This window comes from Ovis aries, chromosome 1, assembly GCF_016772045.2.
Source record: "Ovis aries strain OAR_USU_Benz2616 breed Rambouillet chromosome 1, ARS-UI_Ramb_v3.0, whole genome shotgun sequence".
NCBI lineage: Eukaryota > Metazoa > Chordata > Mammalia > Artiodactyla > Bovidae > Ovis > Ovis aries.
The window spans coordinates 253,401,067-253,419,017 of record NC_056054.1 but is presented as its reverse complement, the minus strand read 5'-3'; the positions used below and the strand labels follow the sequence as shown (position 1 = coordinate 253,419,017).

General features: G+C 37.4%; 1 protein-coding gene across 3 annotated transcripts in view; it reads right to left on the bottom strand.

Annotated features, from left to right (window-relative positions):
• STAG1 (STAG1 cohesin complex component) overlaps positions 1–17,951 on the bottom strand; it is a 469,514-nt gene that overhangs the window by 128,348 nt on the left and 323,215 nt on the right. For all 3 annotated transcript variants that reach the window (XM_060395498.1, XM_012102945.4, XM_060395501.1), the window contains one exon: positions 9,693–9,816. In XM_060395498.1, the coding sequence (XP_060251481.1) occupies positions 9,693–9,816 (124 nt within the window). The remainder of the gene's footprint in view (positions 1–9,692; positions 9,817–17,951) is intronic.

Genomic DNA, 17,951 nt, shown 5'->3' with positions numbered 1-17,951 from the left:
ATGAAAATGCAGGTTATTATAAAAAGGAAGTAAAAACTATAAGGAGGTGCCAAGAAAAATTAGAAAATTCCTTTCCCGAGACAAAACCTGAGCTCAAGGCAATGAATAGTAGAACAAATGCAGAAGAAAGAATAAGTGACCTGGAAAATAAGACTGATTAAAAACTACCGAATCAAGGCAGCAGACAGAATGCCAACACCCCCCCCCCCAACCCAAAAAAACCCAACATAAAGAGACCTACAGGATAATATAAAGTGGGCTAATCTATGCATAATAGGAATTCCAGAAGAGGAAAAAGGAGGACAGAGGATTAAAAATATATTTGATGAAATTATGGCAGAAAATTTCCCCAACTTAAAGAAGGAAACAGATACCCAGATACAGAAAGCACAGAAGGTCCCAAACAAGATGAACACAATCAGATATACACAAACACGTATTATAATAAAAAAAGGCACAAGTTAAAAGGAGAGGATTCTAAAGGCAGTAAGAGAAAAGTTTGGTTTTTTTTTTTTTTAACAAGCAATTCCCATAAGGCAGTGAGCTGATTTCTCTACAGAAATACTGCAGGCCAGAAGGGAGTGATGAAATATATTGAAAATCTTAAAAGAGAAAAATCTGCAACCTAGAAAATTCTAGCCAGCAAGATTATAATTTAGAGTAGGATGAGAAATAAATAATTTTTCAGAGAAGCAGAAATTAAAACAACATAGCAATACTAAACCTATCCTAAAATAAATATTGAAAGGTCATTGCTAAATAGAAAAGAAGAAATAGGAAGGAGGAAATCACAACTGGAAAGTAAAGCATTTAAATTAGCCATAATACAGATGAAAAGGGGGAAAAAAAAAAACCCTACTTGCGAAAGTAATGATAAACACAAGGAATAGCAAAGGGATAAATATGAAGATATAAAAAGGGACATCAAAAGCATAAAATGTAAGGAAGCAGAATAAGAAAATGCAAATTTTTTTTCTTTTCTTTTAAGAATGTATTTGAGCCCATATGAGTATCAGTCTAAATCAAGTGGATTAGGAAGGAGTTAACAGACTTGAAAAAACAGGGCAATGACAAATTAAAAATATAAAAGAAATCCATAGACTTTAAAGCAAAGGCTGAAAGATAAAGAGCATTAATAATGATAAAAGGATCAATAAAATAAGAGGATTTTTACCCACTTCAATATATATGCACCTAATATACAAGCACCCCAATACTAACAGAACATAAAGGGAGAAATCAATATTAATACACTAACAGCAGGAGACTCTAACATCCTACTCACACCAATAGACAGATCTTCCATACAGAGAATCAATAAGGCAACGTAAGTCCTTAATGATACAATAGAACAGCTTCGCTTAACTGGTATTTTCAGGATACTACATCCAAAAAAGAAAACAAACAAAAAAACAAAACCCCAAGTAAACATTCTTTTTAAGTGCACATGGAACATTCTCTAGGACTGACCACATCCTGGGGCACAAAACTAACCTTAACAAATAGTACAGAAACTGTTTTAAGTATCTTCTCTGACCACAACGGCATGAAACTAGAAATCAACCACAGGAGAGAAATGAGAAAAAAATGATGACCTGGAGACTAAATAACATGCTGCTGAAAAATGGGTCAATGAGGAAATCATAATAAAAGAATTTTAAAAATACCTTGAGACAAATGACAATGAAAACACAATCATAAAAAATCTGGATGCAGCAAAAGCAATTCTCAGAGGAATGTTCAGAGTGATAACAGGCCTTGATCAAAAACCAAAAAATTTCAAGTAAATACCCTAAACTATTACCTAAAAGAATTAGAAAAAGGAGAACAAAAACAATAACAAAAAATTAAAGTCAAAGGAGTGAAATAATAAAGATCAGGGTGGAAAGAAAATAAAGATTAAAAAAAAAAAAAACAAAACCAACAAATCCAAGAGCTGGTTCTTTGAAAGGGTAAACAAAATTGACAAACCTCCGGCCAGACTCACCAAGAAGAAAAGAGATGGCACCCAAATAAACAAAATAAGAAGTGAAAAAGGAGTAATTTCAATTGACAGGGCTGGTGGGGGGGAAAAGGTAAGAGAATAGTGCAATTATACAGCAACAAATTGACAACTTAGAAGAAATGGACAACTTTGTAGAAACATATAGACAGCCAAACGTGAATCAAGAAGAAATAAATAATTTGAAAAGACTGATCACTAAAAGTAAAATACAACCTGTAATTAAAAAACGTCCTAAAAAAAATTCAGTCCAGGACTGGGTGGTTTCACGGACAACTTCTGCAAACATACATACAAGAATGTATACTGATTCTTGTTAAACTCTTAGAAAAGACTCAAGAGGAGGGAACACTCTCAGAGACAATCTATGAAGCCCCATCACCCTGATACCAAAATCAGACTAAGACATTACCAAAAAAGAAAATGACATGCCAGTATCTTTGATGAATGTAGATGCAAAAATTCTCAACAACACATAGAAAAGACAATATACCATGACTATGTGAGATTATATCCCAGATTTACAAGGATAGTTCAAAATACACAAATAAATGAATGTAATAACATCACATTAACAAAATAAAAGTAAAAAAACACATGATTATCTCAAGAGATGTAGAAAAAGCATTTGACAAAATTCAACATCGATTCATAATAAAAATTCTTACCAAAGTCAGAAAAGAGGGAACAAAGCTCAACATACTAAAAGCCATTTATAGCAGAGCCACTATAATACTCAATGAGGTAAAATGGAGAGCCTTCGCAGTAAATGCTGGAATAAGACAAGGATACCCACTGTCACCACTTCTATTTAATACAGTTTCGGAAGTTCTACCCATATCAATCAAACAAGGAAAAGAAATCAAAGGTATCCAAACTGGAAGGTAAAAGTTTTACTATATGTAGATGACATGATACTATACACAGAAAATTCCAAGGACTCCACACGAAAACTAATAGATATAAAAAGTGAATTCAGCAAAGTAGAATACAAGATTAACATTCAGAAATCAGTTGCATTCCTTTACACAACAATGAAATATCAGAAGGGGAATGTAAAAAAAAAATACTATTTAAAAAAATTACATCAAAAATAAAATACCTAGGTATAAACCTGACCAAGGAGGTGAAAGACTTATATGCTAAGAACTATAAAATATTAATAAATGGAATAAAAAATTCATAAAATGGAAAAATAACCCATGCTTTTTAAATTTGAATAATTAACACTGTTAAAGAGGCAATACTAGACAAACTAATCCAGAGACTTAATGCCATCTCTATCAAAATACTCATGACATTTTCCACAGAACTATAGCAAATTTATATTGAACGATAAAAGACCCAGAACTGCCAGAGTGTTCTGGAAAGAAAAAAAAAAGAAAAAAGCAAGCAGAAGGCATAACTCTCCCAGACTTCAGACAAGACTACAAAGCTACAGTAATCCAAACAGTGCGGTATTGGTACAAAAACAGGCATATGAATCAAAGGAATAGAAAGCCCAGAAATAAACCTACACAACCATGACCAATTAATCTTTGACAAATGGGACCAGAATATACAATGGGAAAAAGAAAGTCTCTGTAGCTAGTTGTGCTAGGAAAGCTAGAGACCTGCAGGTATCAATAAGTCAATGAAGTTACAACACATCCTCACACAATGCACAAAAATATACTTGAAATAGCTTAAAGACTAAACATAAGACACCATAAAACTCCTAGAAAATAGCATGAGCAAAACAGTCTCTGACATAAACTGTACCAGTGTTTTCTTAGATCGGTGTCCCAAGACAATAGAAATAAAAAATAAACCAATGAGACATAATAAAATTTATATACTTCTGTACAGCAAAGGAAACCATTAAAAAAAAAAAACACTGAAAAAAACCTATGGAATGGGAGAAAGCATCTGCAAATGATGTGACAGACAAGGGCTTAATCTCTAAAATATACAAACAACTCAATACAATTTAACAACAAAAAAACAAATAACCCAATCAAAATGTGGGTAGACAACCTTGATAGACCTTTCTCCAAACAAGATATACAAAAGGCCACTAAGTACATGAAAAGATGCTCAGTGTAACTAAATTATTAGAGAAATGCAAATGAAAACTACAATGAGGTACCACCTTACACGGTCACAATGGTCATCATTAAAAAGTCTACAAGTAATAAATGCTAGAGAGGATGTGGCAAAAAGGGAACTTTTCTACACCGTTGGTGGGAAGGAAAGTTTGTACAGTCACTATGGAAAACAGAATAAAGGTTTCTCAGAAAACTATAAAAACAGAATTATTATATGATCCAGTAGTCCCACTGCTGGGAATATACGTGGACAAAACTTTGAGTCAAAAAGATATGTGTACCCTTATATTCCTGGCAGCACTGTTCACAATAGCCAAAACACAGAAACGATGTAAATATCCATTGACAGATGAATGGATTAAGATGTGGTAAATATAAACAATGAAATAGTACTCAGCCATAAAAAAAAAATGAAATAATGCCACTTGCAGCAACATGGATGCATCATACTAAGTGAAGTTAAGTCAGAAAGAGCAAGACAAATACCATGAGAACTCTTATGTGGAATCTAAAATATGCTACAAATGAACCTACCTATGAAACAGAAACAGACTCACTGACATATAGAACAGACTTGTGGTTGCCATGGGGAAGGGGGAGAGGGAGAGAGATGGACTAGGAGGCTGAGGTTGGTAGATGAAAACTATTACATTCAGAATGGATAAAAAACAAGGTCCTAATATATAGCACAGGAAACTATACCGAATATCCAGTGATAAATCATATTGGAAAGGAATATAAAGAAAGGAATGTATGTATCTGTATAACTGAGTCACTTTGCTGTACTACAGAGTTTGGATAATATACACTATTTTTCAATTTAAAAAATTTTAAAACTTGCCAACCTATTAAAAAAAATAAATTGCCCTGAGCTCTTTAAAAATAAAAAACTAAAAATGACCTACACGTTAACAATGGTAACATACAGAAAATAAGTCTTAATTGTGGACACAATGGAGAAAAGAGACGGTAGGATGAAGGGAGAAAGTAGCATTGACACACATATATTCAGTTCAGTTGCTCAGTCGTGTCCGACCCTTTGAGACTCCATGGACAGCAGCACCTCAGGCCTCCCTGTCCATCACCAAGTCCTGAAGCTTGCTCAAACTCATATCCATTGAGTTGGTGATGCCATCCAACCATGTCACCCTCTGTCATTCCCTTCTCCTCCTACCTTCAATCTTGCCCAGCATCAGGGTCTTCTCCAATGAGTCAGTTCTTTGCATCAAGTGGCCCAAGTACTGGAGCTTCAACTTCAGCTTCAGTCTTTCCAATGAATATTCAGGACTGATTTCCTTAGGATGGACAGGTTTGATCTTCTTGCAGTCGAAGGGACTCTCAAGAGTCTTCTCCAACACCACAGCTCAAAACCATATATTCTTTGGCACTCAACTTTCTTTATGGTTCAACTCTCATATCCATACATGACTACTGGAAAAACCATAGCTTTGACTAGATGGACCTTTGTTGGCAAAGTAATGCCTCTGCTTAATATGCTGTCTAGGTTGGTCATAGCTTTTCTTCCAAAGAGCAAGTATCTTTTAATTTCCTGGCTGCAGTCAATATTTCCAGTGATTTTGGAGCACAAGAATAAAGTCTCTTACTGTTTCCATTGTTTCCATGTCTACTTGCCATAAAGTGATGGGACTGGATGCCATGATCTTAGTTTTTTGAATGTTGAGTTTTAAACCAGCTTTTTCACTCTCCTCTTTCACTTTCATCAAGGGGCTCTTCAGTTCCTTCTTGCTTTCAGCCATAAGGGTGGTGTCATCTGCATATCTGAGGTTATTGATATTTTTCCCGGCAATCTTGATTCCAGTTTGTGCTTCATCCAGCCCGGCATTTTGCATCATGTACTCTGCGTATAAGTTAAATAAGCAGGGTGACATTAGACAGCCTTGATATACTCCTTTCCCAATTTGGAACCAGTCTGTCGTTCCATGCCCGGTTCTAACTGTTGCTTCTTGACGTGCATACAGATTTCATGAGGCAGGTAAGGTGGCCTGGTAGTCCCATCTCTTTAAGAATTTTCCACAGTTTGTTGTGATCCATACAGTCAAAGGCTTTGGTGTAGTCAATAAGGCAGATGTTCCAGATGTTTTTCTGGAACTCTCTTGCTTATTCAATGATCCAGTGGATGTTGGCAATTTGATCTCTGGTTCCTCTGCCTTTTCTAAATCCAGCTTAAATATCTGGAAGTTCTTGGTTCAGGTACCGTTAAAGCCTCGCTTGGAGAATTTTGAGCATTATTTTGCTAGCATGTGAGACAAGCGCAGTTGTGTAGTACTTTGAGCATTCTTTGGCACTGCCTTTATTTGGGACTGGAAAGAAAACTGACCTTTTCCAGTTCTGTGGCCACTACTCAGTCTTCCAGATTTGCTGGCATATTGAGTGCAGCACTTTCACAGCATCATCTTTAAGGATTTGAAATAGCTCAACTGGAATTCCATCACCTCCTCTAGCTTTACTTCTTAGTGATACTTCCTATGGCCCACTTGACTTCACATTCCAGGATGTTTGGCTCTTAGTTGAGTGATCACACCATTGTAGTTATCTGGGCCATGAAGATCTTTTTGCCACCTCTTCCTAATAGAGTCTACTTCTGTTAGGTCCATACTGTTTCTGTCCTTTATTGAGCCCATTTTTGCATGAAATGTTCCCTTGGTATTTCTAATTTTCTTCAAGACACCTCTAGTCTTTCCCATTCTACTGTTTTCCTCTATTTCTTTGCATTGATCACTGAGGAAGAGTTTCTTGTCTCTCCAGGATATTCTTTGGAACGCTGCATTTAAATGTGTATAATTTTCCTTTTCTCCTTTGTCTTTCACTTTTCTTCTTTTCTCAGCTATTTTTAAGACCTCCTCAGACAACCTTTCTGCCCTTTTGCATTTCTTTCTCTTGGGGATGGTCTTGATCACTGCCTCTTGTACAATGTCATGAACCTCTATCCATAGTTCTTCTGGCACTCTGTCTAGCAGGTCTAATCTCTTGAATCTTTGTCTTTTCCATCGTATAATCATAAAGGATTTGATTTAGGTCATACCTGAATGGTCTACTGGTTTTCCCTACTTTCTTCAAATTAATTTTGCAATAAGGAGCTTATGATCTGAGCCACAATCAGCTCCTGGTCTTGTTTTTGCTGACGGTATAGAGCTTCTCCATCTTCAGCTGCAAAAAATATAATCAATCTGAGTTCGATGTTGACCATCTGGTGATGTCTATGTGTAGAATCATCTCTTGTGTTGTTGGAAGAGGGTGTTTGCTATGACCAGTGTGTTCTCTTGGCAAAATTCTGTAAGTCTTTGCCCTGCTTCATTTTGTACTTCAAGGCCAAACTTCAGGTATCTCGTGCCTTTCTACTTTTGCATTCCAGTCCCCTATGATGAAAAGGAATCTTCTTTTGGTATTAGTTTTAGAAGGTCTTGTAGGTCTTCATAGAAACCATTCACCTTCAGCTTCTTCAGCATTACTGGTTCAGGCACAGACTTGGAATTCTGTGATACTGAATGGTCTGCCATGGAAACCAACACAAATCAGTCTGTCGTTTTTGAGATTGTACCCAAGTACTGCAATCTGGATTCTTTTGTTGACTATGAGGGCTACTCCATTTCTTCTAAGGGATTCTTGCCTAAAGTAGTAGAGATAATGGTCATCTGAATTAAATTCGTCCATTCCAGTCCATTTTGGTTCACTGATTTCTAAAATGTCAATGTTCACTTTTGCCACTTTTGCGTGTTTGGCCACTTCCAATTTACATTGATTCATGGACCTAACATTCCAGGTTCCTATGCAACATTGTTCTTTAGAGCATTGGACTTCACTTCCATCACTAGTCATATCCAGAATTGGTCTCTGTTTTCACTTTGACTCTGTCTCTTCATTCTTTCTGGAGTTATTTCTCCACTCTTCTCCAGTAGCATATTGGGCATCTACCAACCTGGGAAGTTCATCTTTCAGGGTCCTATCTTTTTGCCTTTTCATACTGTTCGTGGGGTTCTGAAGGCAAGAATACTGCAGTGGTTTGCCATTCCCTTCTTCAGTTGACCATGTTTTGTCATAACTCTCTACCATGACTCATCCATCTTGGGTGACCCTACATAGCATGGCTCATAGTTTCATTGAGTTAGACAAGGCTGTGGTCCATGTGATTAGGTGGCTAGTTTCCTGTTATTGTGGATTTCATTCTGTCTGCCCTCTGGTGAATAAGGATAAGAGGCTTATGGAAGCTTCTTTATGTCAGAGCCTACACTATCATGTAAAAATGGATAACTAGTGGAAAGCTGCTATATAACACAGGGAGCCCAGCCTGGCTCTCTGTGATGACCTAGAGGGGTTGGATGTGAGCAGAGGAGGCTCAAGAGGGAGAGGAAATGTATAAAATTATTTCTGATTCACAATGTTGTATGTAGAAACCAACACAATATTGTAAAGCCATTATCCTCCAATTAACAAATTTTTAAAAATAGCATAAAAAAGAAAGTCAAGGAATATTACCAAAATTATCCTAAAAGTCTAAAAATAAAATTGCACTTAGAAAGATAAAATACTGGGCTTCCCTTGTGGCCCAGTGGTAAGGAATTCACCTGCCAATGTAGGAGATAAGGGTTCAAATCCCTGATCTAGGAAGATCCCGCATACCATGGAACAACTAAGCCCATGTGCCACAACTCCTGAGCCTGTGCTCTAGAGATCAGAAAGTGCAACTACTGAAGCCCACATTCCCTAGAGCCTGTGCTCTGCAGAAAGAGAAGCCACAACATTGAAAAGCCTACATACCACAACCAGAATGTAGCTCAAGCTTGCCACAACTAGAGAATAGCTGGCATAGCAATGAAGATGAAGCACAGCCAAAAATAAATAAATAAACAGAAATTTAAAATGTTTTCTAATACCTATGATACTCATAACAATTCAAATAATGGAATATAGCAACTTTAAAAACAGACTGCTGTGAGATTTAGTTTTTTTCTGTGAAAATCTGGCAGTTCAAGTTATAGGAATCTAGGCTATTCAATATAAAAATTCCAGTGCTTTCTCATTCCTATCCTTTGTTATTTTAATGATTACATATCCAGTATTCAATACTGTGGGATTCCTTTTATATCAGAGCCTTTTCTAAGAGATGGGAAGTACAGAAATAGTTTAAGATCAAATATTCTAAAATCCAACAAATCTATTCACCTCTGATAAAAGTTCTACTATGGCTATGACTCTTGAGAATCAAAATAAGAAAGCTTACTTAGTTTCTATATATTAAGAGAAACAAGGAATCTCTTTCGATTATTAACTAAGAAAAAGACTGTAATCATAATTGTAATTAGCTTCTTAAGATACTGTATCTTCTTAAATTTAGATGTATCAGGCTGTCAGTGGTGGTTTAAGACAGCATTACAACTAAGACAAGAGTTTTGAGACATGTGCTAATGTTTTAAGTTTCATCACGGCCACAAGTAAACAGTATTCAGCTATATCATCTCAAATTTCATTATTATTACACTTTTTGGAAAAAAAAGCCAACAAATGCCATCTTAATTTCAAGCTTTTTACCGTTAATATTTGCACAAAGCATATCTTCTATCAAAGCTGAGAACAGAGTAACTTACCCTGTCATGAAGAGTCCAGCCAACATATTTTAGGTAACTGTCATTCAAAAAGGCATCACTATACATTTTCATCCATACTCCAATTTCTTCAATACAAATGGCTCTAATTTCAGCAATAGCATCACTAGAGGAGGAAAAAACAAAAGAAAAAACAAAGAAAGAAAAACCTCTGACTAACATTCAAAGGTAGAATGGACTTCGTACTCATTTTCAGCAAGCAACAAAAACAGTATTATCCAAATACTGGGCTTTCCAGGTGGTGCTAGTGTTAAAGAACCCGCATGCCAATGAAGGAGACATAAGAGATGGGGTTTGATTCCTGGGTTGGGAAGATCCACTGGAGAAGGAAATGGCAACCACTTCAGTATTCTTGCCTGGAGAATTCCATGGGCAGAGAAGGCTGGTGGGGTATAATCCATAGGGTCACAAAGAGTTGGACACGACTGAAGCAACTTAGCACAATTCAAATACTGTTATATATACATGCACTCTCGAATGTCTCCAATTTGAATATCTTCCATTTTTAACATGACTTCGTGGCTTCCCTGGTGGCTTAGAAGGTAAAGTGTCTCCCTGCAGTGCGGGAGACCAGGGTTCAATCCCTGTGTTGGGAAGATCCCCTAGGGAAGGAAATGGCAACCCACTCCAGTACTCTTGCCTGGAAAATTCCATGGACAGAGCAGCCTGGTAGGGTCCATGGGGTCGTGAAGAGTCGGACACGACTGAGCGACTTCACTTTTCACTTTCTATAAAAGCTACCAATAACAAACAGAAAAAAAAATGCTTCTGAAAATCATCTTATTCTGACTCAAGTAATGTATTTAGACTTGGAAATGGCATTTTCAGCTTTCTGAAAACCTCACAATTATGGATGAGATCATTAAACATGTTAAAATTTCTAAGGAACTAGAGTATCAATATCCGAATACAGAATAATGTAGAATTCAAAAACTGTTTCGCCAAATAACTGTGAGTTATAAGCTAGTACACATCTAAAGAATTAAACGAAAATGATTTTCATGAACAACAAATTAGTATTTATTAGGCAAAATTTTAGAAGCCTGTATTATTTGAAAATGTACGAGCATGTGTGTTCAGTCGCATCTGACTGTGATCCTATGGACTGTAACCCACCAGGATCCTCTGTCCATGGAATTTTCCAGGCAAGAATACAGGAGTGGGTTGCTATTTCTTTCAACAGGCTATCTTCCTGACCCAGAAATCAAACCTGTGTCTCCTGCATTGGTAGGCAGATTTTTTATTACTGTGCCACTCGGGCAGCCCTTGAAAATATAGTTTACAAAACCCAAAACCTTAATTCACGTTTAGTCACAAAAGAACCATCCTGGTGACTACACTATGAAGTTGTAGGAGAAAAAACTGCAAAAGTCAAGCTCTCTGGCTCTGTGCCCAGACAACTTTTCACCTCACCATCAGCATCCATCACAACCCTCTTGGGATTAGTTCTATTCTAAAATCTGTGCACCACAAAGACGATATTAATTTTTCACCCTATCTTTCAACAGGTTAATAGTTCTGTCTAAAAACACTCCCAAATTATACAATATGGTAAATCCCACCTTTCTTTTGTAGATCAATCTTAAAGGTTTCTGAGCTGCCATACATCAGTACATAGTTAAAACTTTAGGTAATTTTTAATTCTCCAATTTACACAAGGCAATCATCTATCAAGGTGCTTTTCTTGGTTTCTCTTTTGTGATGAGTGCTAGTATTCTAATATTTAATTCTCTGCTCTAATAAATTTTAGTGCCTTCTAAGTCCATGTCATTGCTTAAAAAATAAAAATATGAAACACTCTCTCTCAAAAGTATACTACCAATTACAGAGTTAAGGTATTCCTACATTTTTGTTGTCGCTGTTGTTAATACCCTTTTCTCTATAGCACGGAGGTGAATGATACAGACTTTGGAGCAAGATATCTTGAGTGTAAATCCTAACTCTGCTAAGTACTAGCTGATAGTTACTTCCCTCTTTCTTAATTTCTTCATCAGTAAAACAATAATAATGGAATCTAGACCTCATAGTTACTGTGAGAAGGTATAACGGTGTAACTGTGAGAAGGTCTGAGAGTAAAATAAAATATTTAGAAATGTGTTTCGTGCACGTGTGCTCAGTCACTTCAGTTGTGTATGACTCTTTGTGATCCTACGGATTATAGCCTGCCAGGCTCCTCTGTCCACGGGGATTCTCAAGGCAAAAATAGTGGAGTGACTTGCCATGCCCTCCTGCAGAGGATCTTTCGAACCCAGAGATCAAACCCACGTCTCTTATATCTCATGCATTGGCAGGTGTGTTCTTTACCACTCATGCCACCTGAGAAGCTCAGAACTGTGTTCTGTACCTACTAAAACCTTCCATAAATGTTCATTATCATAATCTTTTAGTTATCAATCTAGACATTCACATCTAGACAAGATAATATAAAAAGCAGCTTAAGAACTGTAAAACCCTGACCTGTAAAATACTGAATGCAATAGATCAAGGGCATTTTCTAAATTCATGTCTCAACCAATTTTGTCACTAATGTTTTGCTAAAAATTTACATTTTTGGAAACAGCACAACTCTTACAAGGTGAACAAAAGCCTAAGGGAGAAAGGAATAGCAGAAGGAGTCACCACAAAGTCATACTGTATCATTCAACTGGACTGTGAATAAGAACTAGAGAATACATAGCTTGCAGAAAATGATTAAAATACTCACTTAGAGAGTGTTAAATGTTAATAAAGGGCAGTACAGGGAACACTGAACCATGTAAAATGATGGAGGGAAACAGAGGGTCAAAGAAGGCTTCTGAGAGGCAGTAATGTTTGTATAGACCCAAACAGCTGAAACTCTTTTGGTGTGCTTACTAAATCCAAATCTTCCACTAAACTACTTCAGTATGACCAGTGTTATTTAAAGCTGGGGTCCCTAACCTCTAGGATTTAATGCCTGATAAAATGAGGTGGAGATGAAGTAATAATAATACAAATGAAGGGCACAATATATGAATCCTTGCAAAACCATTCCCCTTCACCTCTGGTCCATGAAAAAATTGTCTTTGATGAAACCAGTCCCTGGTACCAAAAACATTGGGGACCACTGATTTTAAGTGCATCAGAAACATAATAAGCTTATATAAAATAAAAATATATCTCCTTTCTTTTGCTGTATTATCCATGAGAAAAAATATGGGCAAAATACATGACAATGCATTATATCACTGTAAGTATCCCACAGAACAGGTGACATAGTTATCTGCTACCTTGTATTATCCCTTAACATGTGACTATTAACAGAAGTTTATGCATAAGAATAAAAACTCAATGTCAAGGATACATTAACTATCAAGGAAAAATATATTTAATTTATATTTATACTGAAACTATGAATGTGACCCACATGTTTAGGTCAAGCATGAAATATTAGGAAGTAAGGAGATTAAAGCAACAGAATGACAGGTTTACTCATAGTAAATCATATCACCACATAGTATAAGAACAGTTCTGAAAATGTGATTGGAAATGTTCCATTATTGTCTTAAAAAATGAAAGACTCAACAGGTCTTTCTCAATGGGTTTGGCAATGAGCTACCAAAGAAGCCCCCAAACTAATAACATTTAAATTCTTTTACTGACACTAAAATAGCAGTCTTTCTTTTCTGATTGCTTTAAAGAATTTATCTTGGTCTTTGATGTTTCGTACTTTGACTATGGTATGCATAGATGTGAAATATTTTTCTTAATCTACTTAATACTAAATTCAATCCATTTTTCTAACCAATTTTTGAAATTTCAGTAAATTTTATTACTAATTTCCAATATGTCTCCCTTCTTTTGAATATTATGTAAAGGACTTACAAAGCCTCTCAAATGATTGTTTGTTTTTTTTCCAGAAATGCCATTCTATTAAATTCTATGTCTGGGTAAATTCCTCAGTATTATATTCTAATTTACTAATAGTCCCTTCAACAGTCTAAAGTATATTTCCTTCACTAAATATATATCCATTAATAGAGTTTTTATATCTGGTATTTTTTTTTCATGAAACTATACTTTTATTTATTTTTTAAGGTAATGGATTTTTTTTTATTTTTTAAAGGTAATTTTACTTTTTTTTTACTTTACAATATTGTATTGGTTTTGCCACATATCAACATGAATCCGCCACGGGTGTACACGTGTTCCCAATCCCAAACCCTCCTCCTACCTCCCTCCTGACACCGTAAAATTGTATCTTTAAGTCTACTTGTTTATATTATATGCCATTTAATTGTTGAATAAACTGAGTCATTTGGTATGAATACCCCATTCTGGACTAAAATGATACCATAAGGATTCAGTCAGACAGAATGATCTTCTATTTTCTGTATTTCCTATAACTAGGACTTATATCTAGCAACATATACATTAATATCTAGTTTTTGTTTGAAGCTGGGGTGGCAGGTGAGACACGAAGCATCAGTTGAAACTGGCATCTCTCCATGGAACTTCTGTTTCTATGTACTGCAATAACATCTTTCTTTAACAAATAAAATAGATTAAGAGATACTTCTGGAAAAATCAATAACCGGTATTCATGACATGCTAATCACTTTGGCAAGATCATCATATGCTTCCATATTGAGGAACTGAAATTCAATGTATCAAAAATGAGCTAGTTCATCAGGCACTCTATCAGATCAGACCCTCGAATCTGTCACTTCCACTGTATAATCGTAAGGGATTTGATTTAGGTCAGCCCTGAAAGGTCTAGTGGTTTTCCCTACTTTCTTCAATTTAAGTCTGAATTTGGCAATAAAGGAGTTCATTATCTGAGCCACAGTCAGCTCCCAAGTCTTGTTTTTGCTGACTGTAGAGACTTCTCCATCTTTGGCTGCAAAGAATGTAATCAATCTGATTTCAGTGTTGACCATCTAGTGATGTCCATGTCTAGAGTCTTCTTGTGTTGTTGGAAGAAGGTGGTTGCTATCATCAGTGGGTTCTCTTGGCAAAAATCTATTAGCCTTTGCCCTGCTTCATTCTGTACTCCAAGGCCAAATTTGCCTGTTACTCCAGGTATCTCTTGACTTCCTACTTTTGCATTCCAGTCCCCTATAATGAAAAGGACATCTTTTCTGGGTGTTAGTTCTAGAAGTTATTGTAAGTCTTCATAGAACTGTTCAACTTCAGCTTGTTCAGCATTACTGCGCAGGGCACAGACTTGGATTACCATGATATTGAACGGTTTGCCTTGGAAACGAACAGATCATTCTGATGTTTGTGAGACTGCGTCCAAGCACTGCATTTTGGACTCTTTTGGTAACTATGGTGGCTACTCCATTTCTTCTAAGGGATTCTTGCCCATAGTAGTAGATATAATGGTCATCTGAGTTAAATTCACCCATTCCAGTATATTTTAGTTTGCTGATTCCTAAAATGTCAACATTCACTCTTGCCATCTTCTGTTTGACCACTTCCAATTTGCTTTGATTCATGAAACTAACATTCCAGGTTCCTACACAATACTACTCTTTATAGCATAGGACCTTGCGTCCATCATCAGTCACTTCCACAACTGGGTGTTGTTTTTGCATTGGCCCCATCTCTTCATTCTTTCTGGAGTTATTTCACCACTGATCTCCAATAGCATTTTGGGTACCTACTGACCTGGGGAGTTCATCTTTCAGGGTCTTCTCTTTTTGCCTTTTCATACTGTTCATGGGGTTCTCAAAGCAAGAATAGAGAAGTGGTTTGCCATTCCTTTCTCCAGGGGATCACATTTTGTCAGAACTGTCCACCATGATCCATACGTCTTGGGTGGCCCTACACAGCATGGTTCATAGTTTCATTGAGTTAGACAATGCTGTGGTCAATGTGATTAGACCTGTTAGTTTTCTGTGATTGTGGTTTTCAGTCTGTCTGCCCTCTGATACAGAAGGATAAGCGGCTTACGGAAGCTTCCTGATGGGAGAGACTGAGGGGGAAACTGGGTCTTGTTCTGATGGGCAGGGCCAGGCTCAGTAAATCTTTAATCCAATTTTCTGTTGATGGGTGGCATGTGTCCCCTCCCTGCTATTTACCAGGGGCCAAACTATGGTGGAGGTAATGAAGATAACAGCAACCTCCTTCAAAAGATCCCACGCACATATTGCTACACTCAATGGCCCCAACCCTGGAGCAGGGTACCACCGACCCACACCTCCACTGGAGATTCCTGGACACTCACAGGAAAGTCTGGGTCACTCTCTTGTGGGGTCACTGCTCCTTTCTCCTGGGTCCTGGTACACACAAGGTTCTGTTTGTGCCCTTCAAGAGTTCATTTCCCAGTCCTGTGTAAGTTCTGGCAGCTCTATGGTGAGGTTAACGGAGACTTCCTTCAAGAAGGCTTATGCCATATGCAAGTCTGCTACACCCAGAGCTCCTGTCCCTGTAGCAATTCACTGCTGACCGCACCGCCACAGGAGATGCTCAAACACAGCTCTGTCTCAGTCTCTGTGGGGTACCTGGGTCCTGGTGTGCACAAGGTTTGTTTGAGCCCTCTGAGTGTCTCTGGCGGGAATGAGGCTTTATTCTGAATGCAAATTTGCCCCTACTATCATCTTGCTGGGGCTTCTCCTTTGCCCTTGGGTGTGAGATATCTCCTCACAGTTGCTCCTAGACAAAGTGAGTGATGAACTATGGGTAGAGGCATTGTATAGGAGGCTGGGACCAACACCTTCCCTAAGAAAAAGAAATCGAAAAAGCAAGAGAGTTCCAGAAGAACATTTATTTTTGCTTTATTGACTATGCCAAAGCCTTTGACTATGTGGATCACAATAAACTCTGGAAAATTCCGAAAGAGTTGGGAATACCAGACCACCTGACCTGCCTCTTGAGAAACCTGTATGCAGGTCAGGAAGGAACATGGAAAAACAGACTGGTTCAAAATAGGAAAAGGAATATGTCAAGGCTGTATACTGTCACCCTGCTTATTTAACTTGTATGCAGAGAACATCATGAGAAAGACTGGGCTGGATGAAGCATGAGGTGGAATCAAGACTGCCGGGAGAAATATCAATAACCTCAGATCAGATATGCAGATGACAGCACGCTTATGGCAGAAAGTGAAGAACTAAAGAGCCTCTTGATGAAACTGAAAGAGGAGAGTGAAAAAGTTGGCTTGACGCTCAACATTCAGAAAACTTAAGATAATGGCATCTGGTCCCATCACTTCATGGCAAATAGATGGGGAAACAGTGGAAACAGTGGCTGACTTTATTTTCTTGGGCTCCAAAATCACTGCAGATGGTGACTACAGCCATGAAATTAAAAGAAGCTTACTCCTTGGAAGGAAAGTTATGACCAACCTAGACATCATATTAAGAGCAGAGACATTAATTTTCCAACAAAGGTCCGTCGAGTCAAGGCTATACTTTTTCCAGCGGTCATGTATGGATGTGAGAGTTGGACTATAAAGAAAGCTGAGAGTAGAAGAGTTGATGATTTTGAACTGTGGTGTTGGAGAAGACTCTTGAGAGTCCCTTGGACTGCAAGGAGATACAACCAGTCCATTCTAAAGGAGGTCAGTCCTGGGTGTTCTTTGGAAGGACTGATGTTGAAGCTGAAACTCCAATATTTGGCCCGCTGATGCAAAAAGCTGACTCATTTGAAAAGACCGTGATACTGGGGAAGATTGAAGGCAGGAGGAGAAGGGGACAACAGAGGATGAGACGGTTAGATAGCATCACCGACTCAATAGACATGAGTTTGGGTAAACTCCAGGAATTGGTGATGGACAGGGAGGCCTGGTGTGCTGTGGTTCATGGGTTTGCAAAGAGCTGAACATGACTGAGCGACTGAACTGAACTGAAAAAGGTAGAAACGCTGTCTGAGGAGATCTTAAAAATACCTGACAAAAGAAGAGAAGCAAAAAGCAGAGGAGAAAAGGAACGATACAACCATTTGAATGCAGACTACCAAAGAATAGCAAGGAGGGATAAGAAAGCCTTTCTCAGTGATAAATGTAAAGAAATAGAGGAAAGCAATAGAATGGGAAAGACTAGAGTTCTCTTCAAGAAAATCAGAGATACCAAGGTAACATTTCATTCAAAGATGGGCTCAATAAAGGACATAAATGGTATGGACCTAACAGAAGCAGAAGATATTAAGAAGAGGTGGCAAGAATACACAGGAAAACTATACAAAAATATCTTCATGACTTAGATAATCACAATGGTGTTATCCCTCACCTAGAGCCAGGCATCCTGGAATGTGAGGCAAAATGAACCTTAGGAAGTA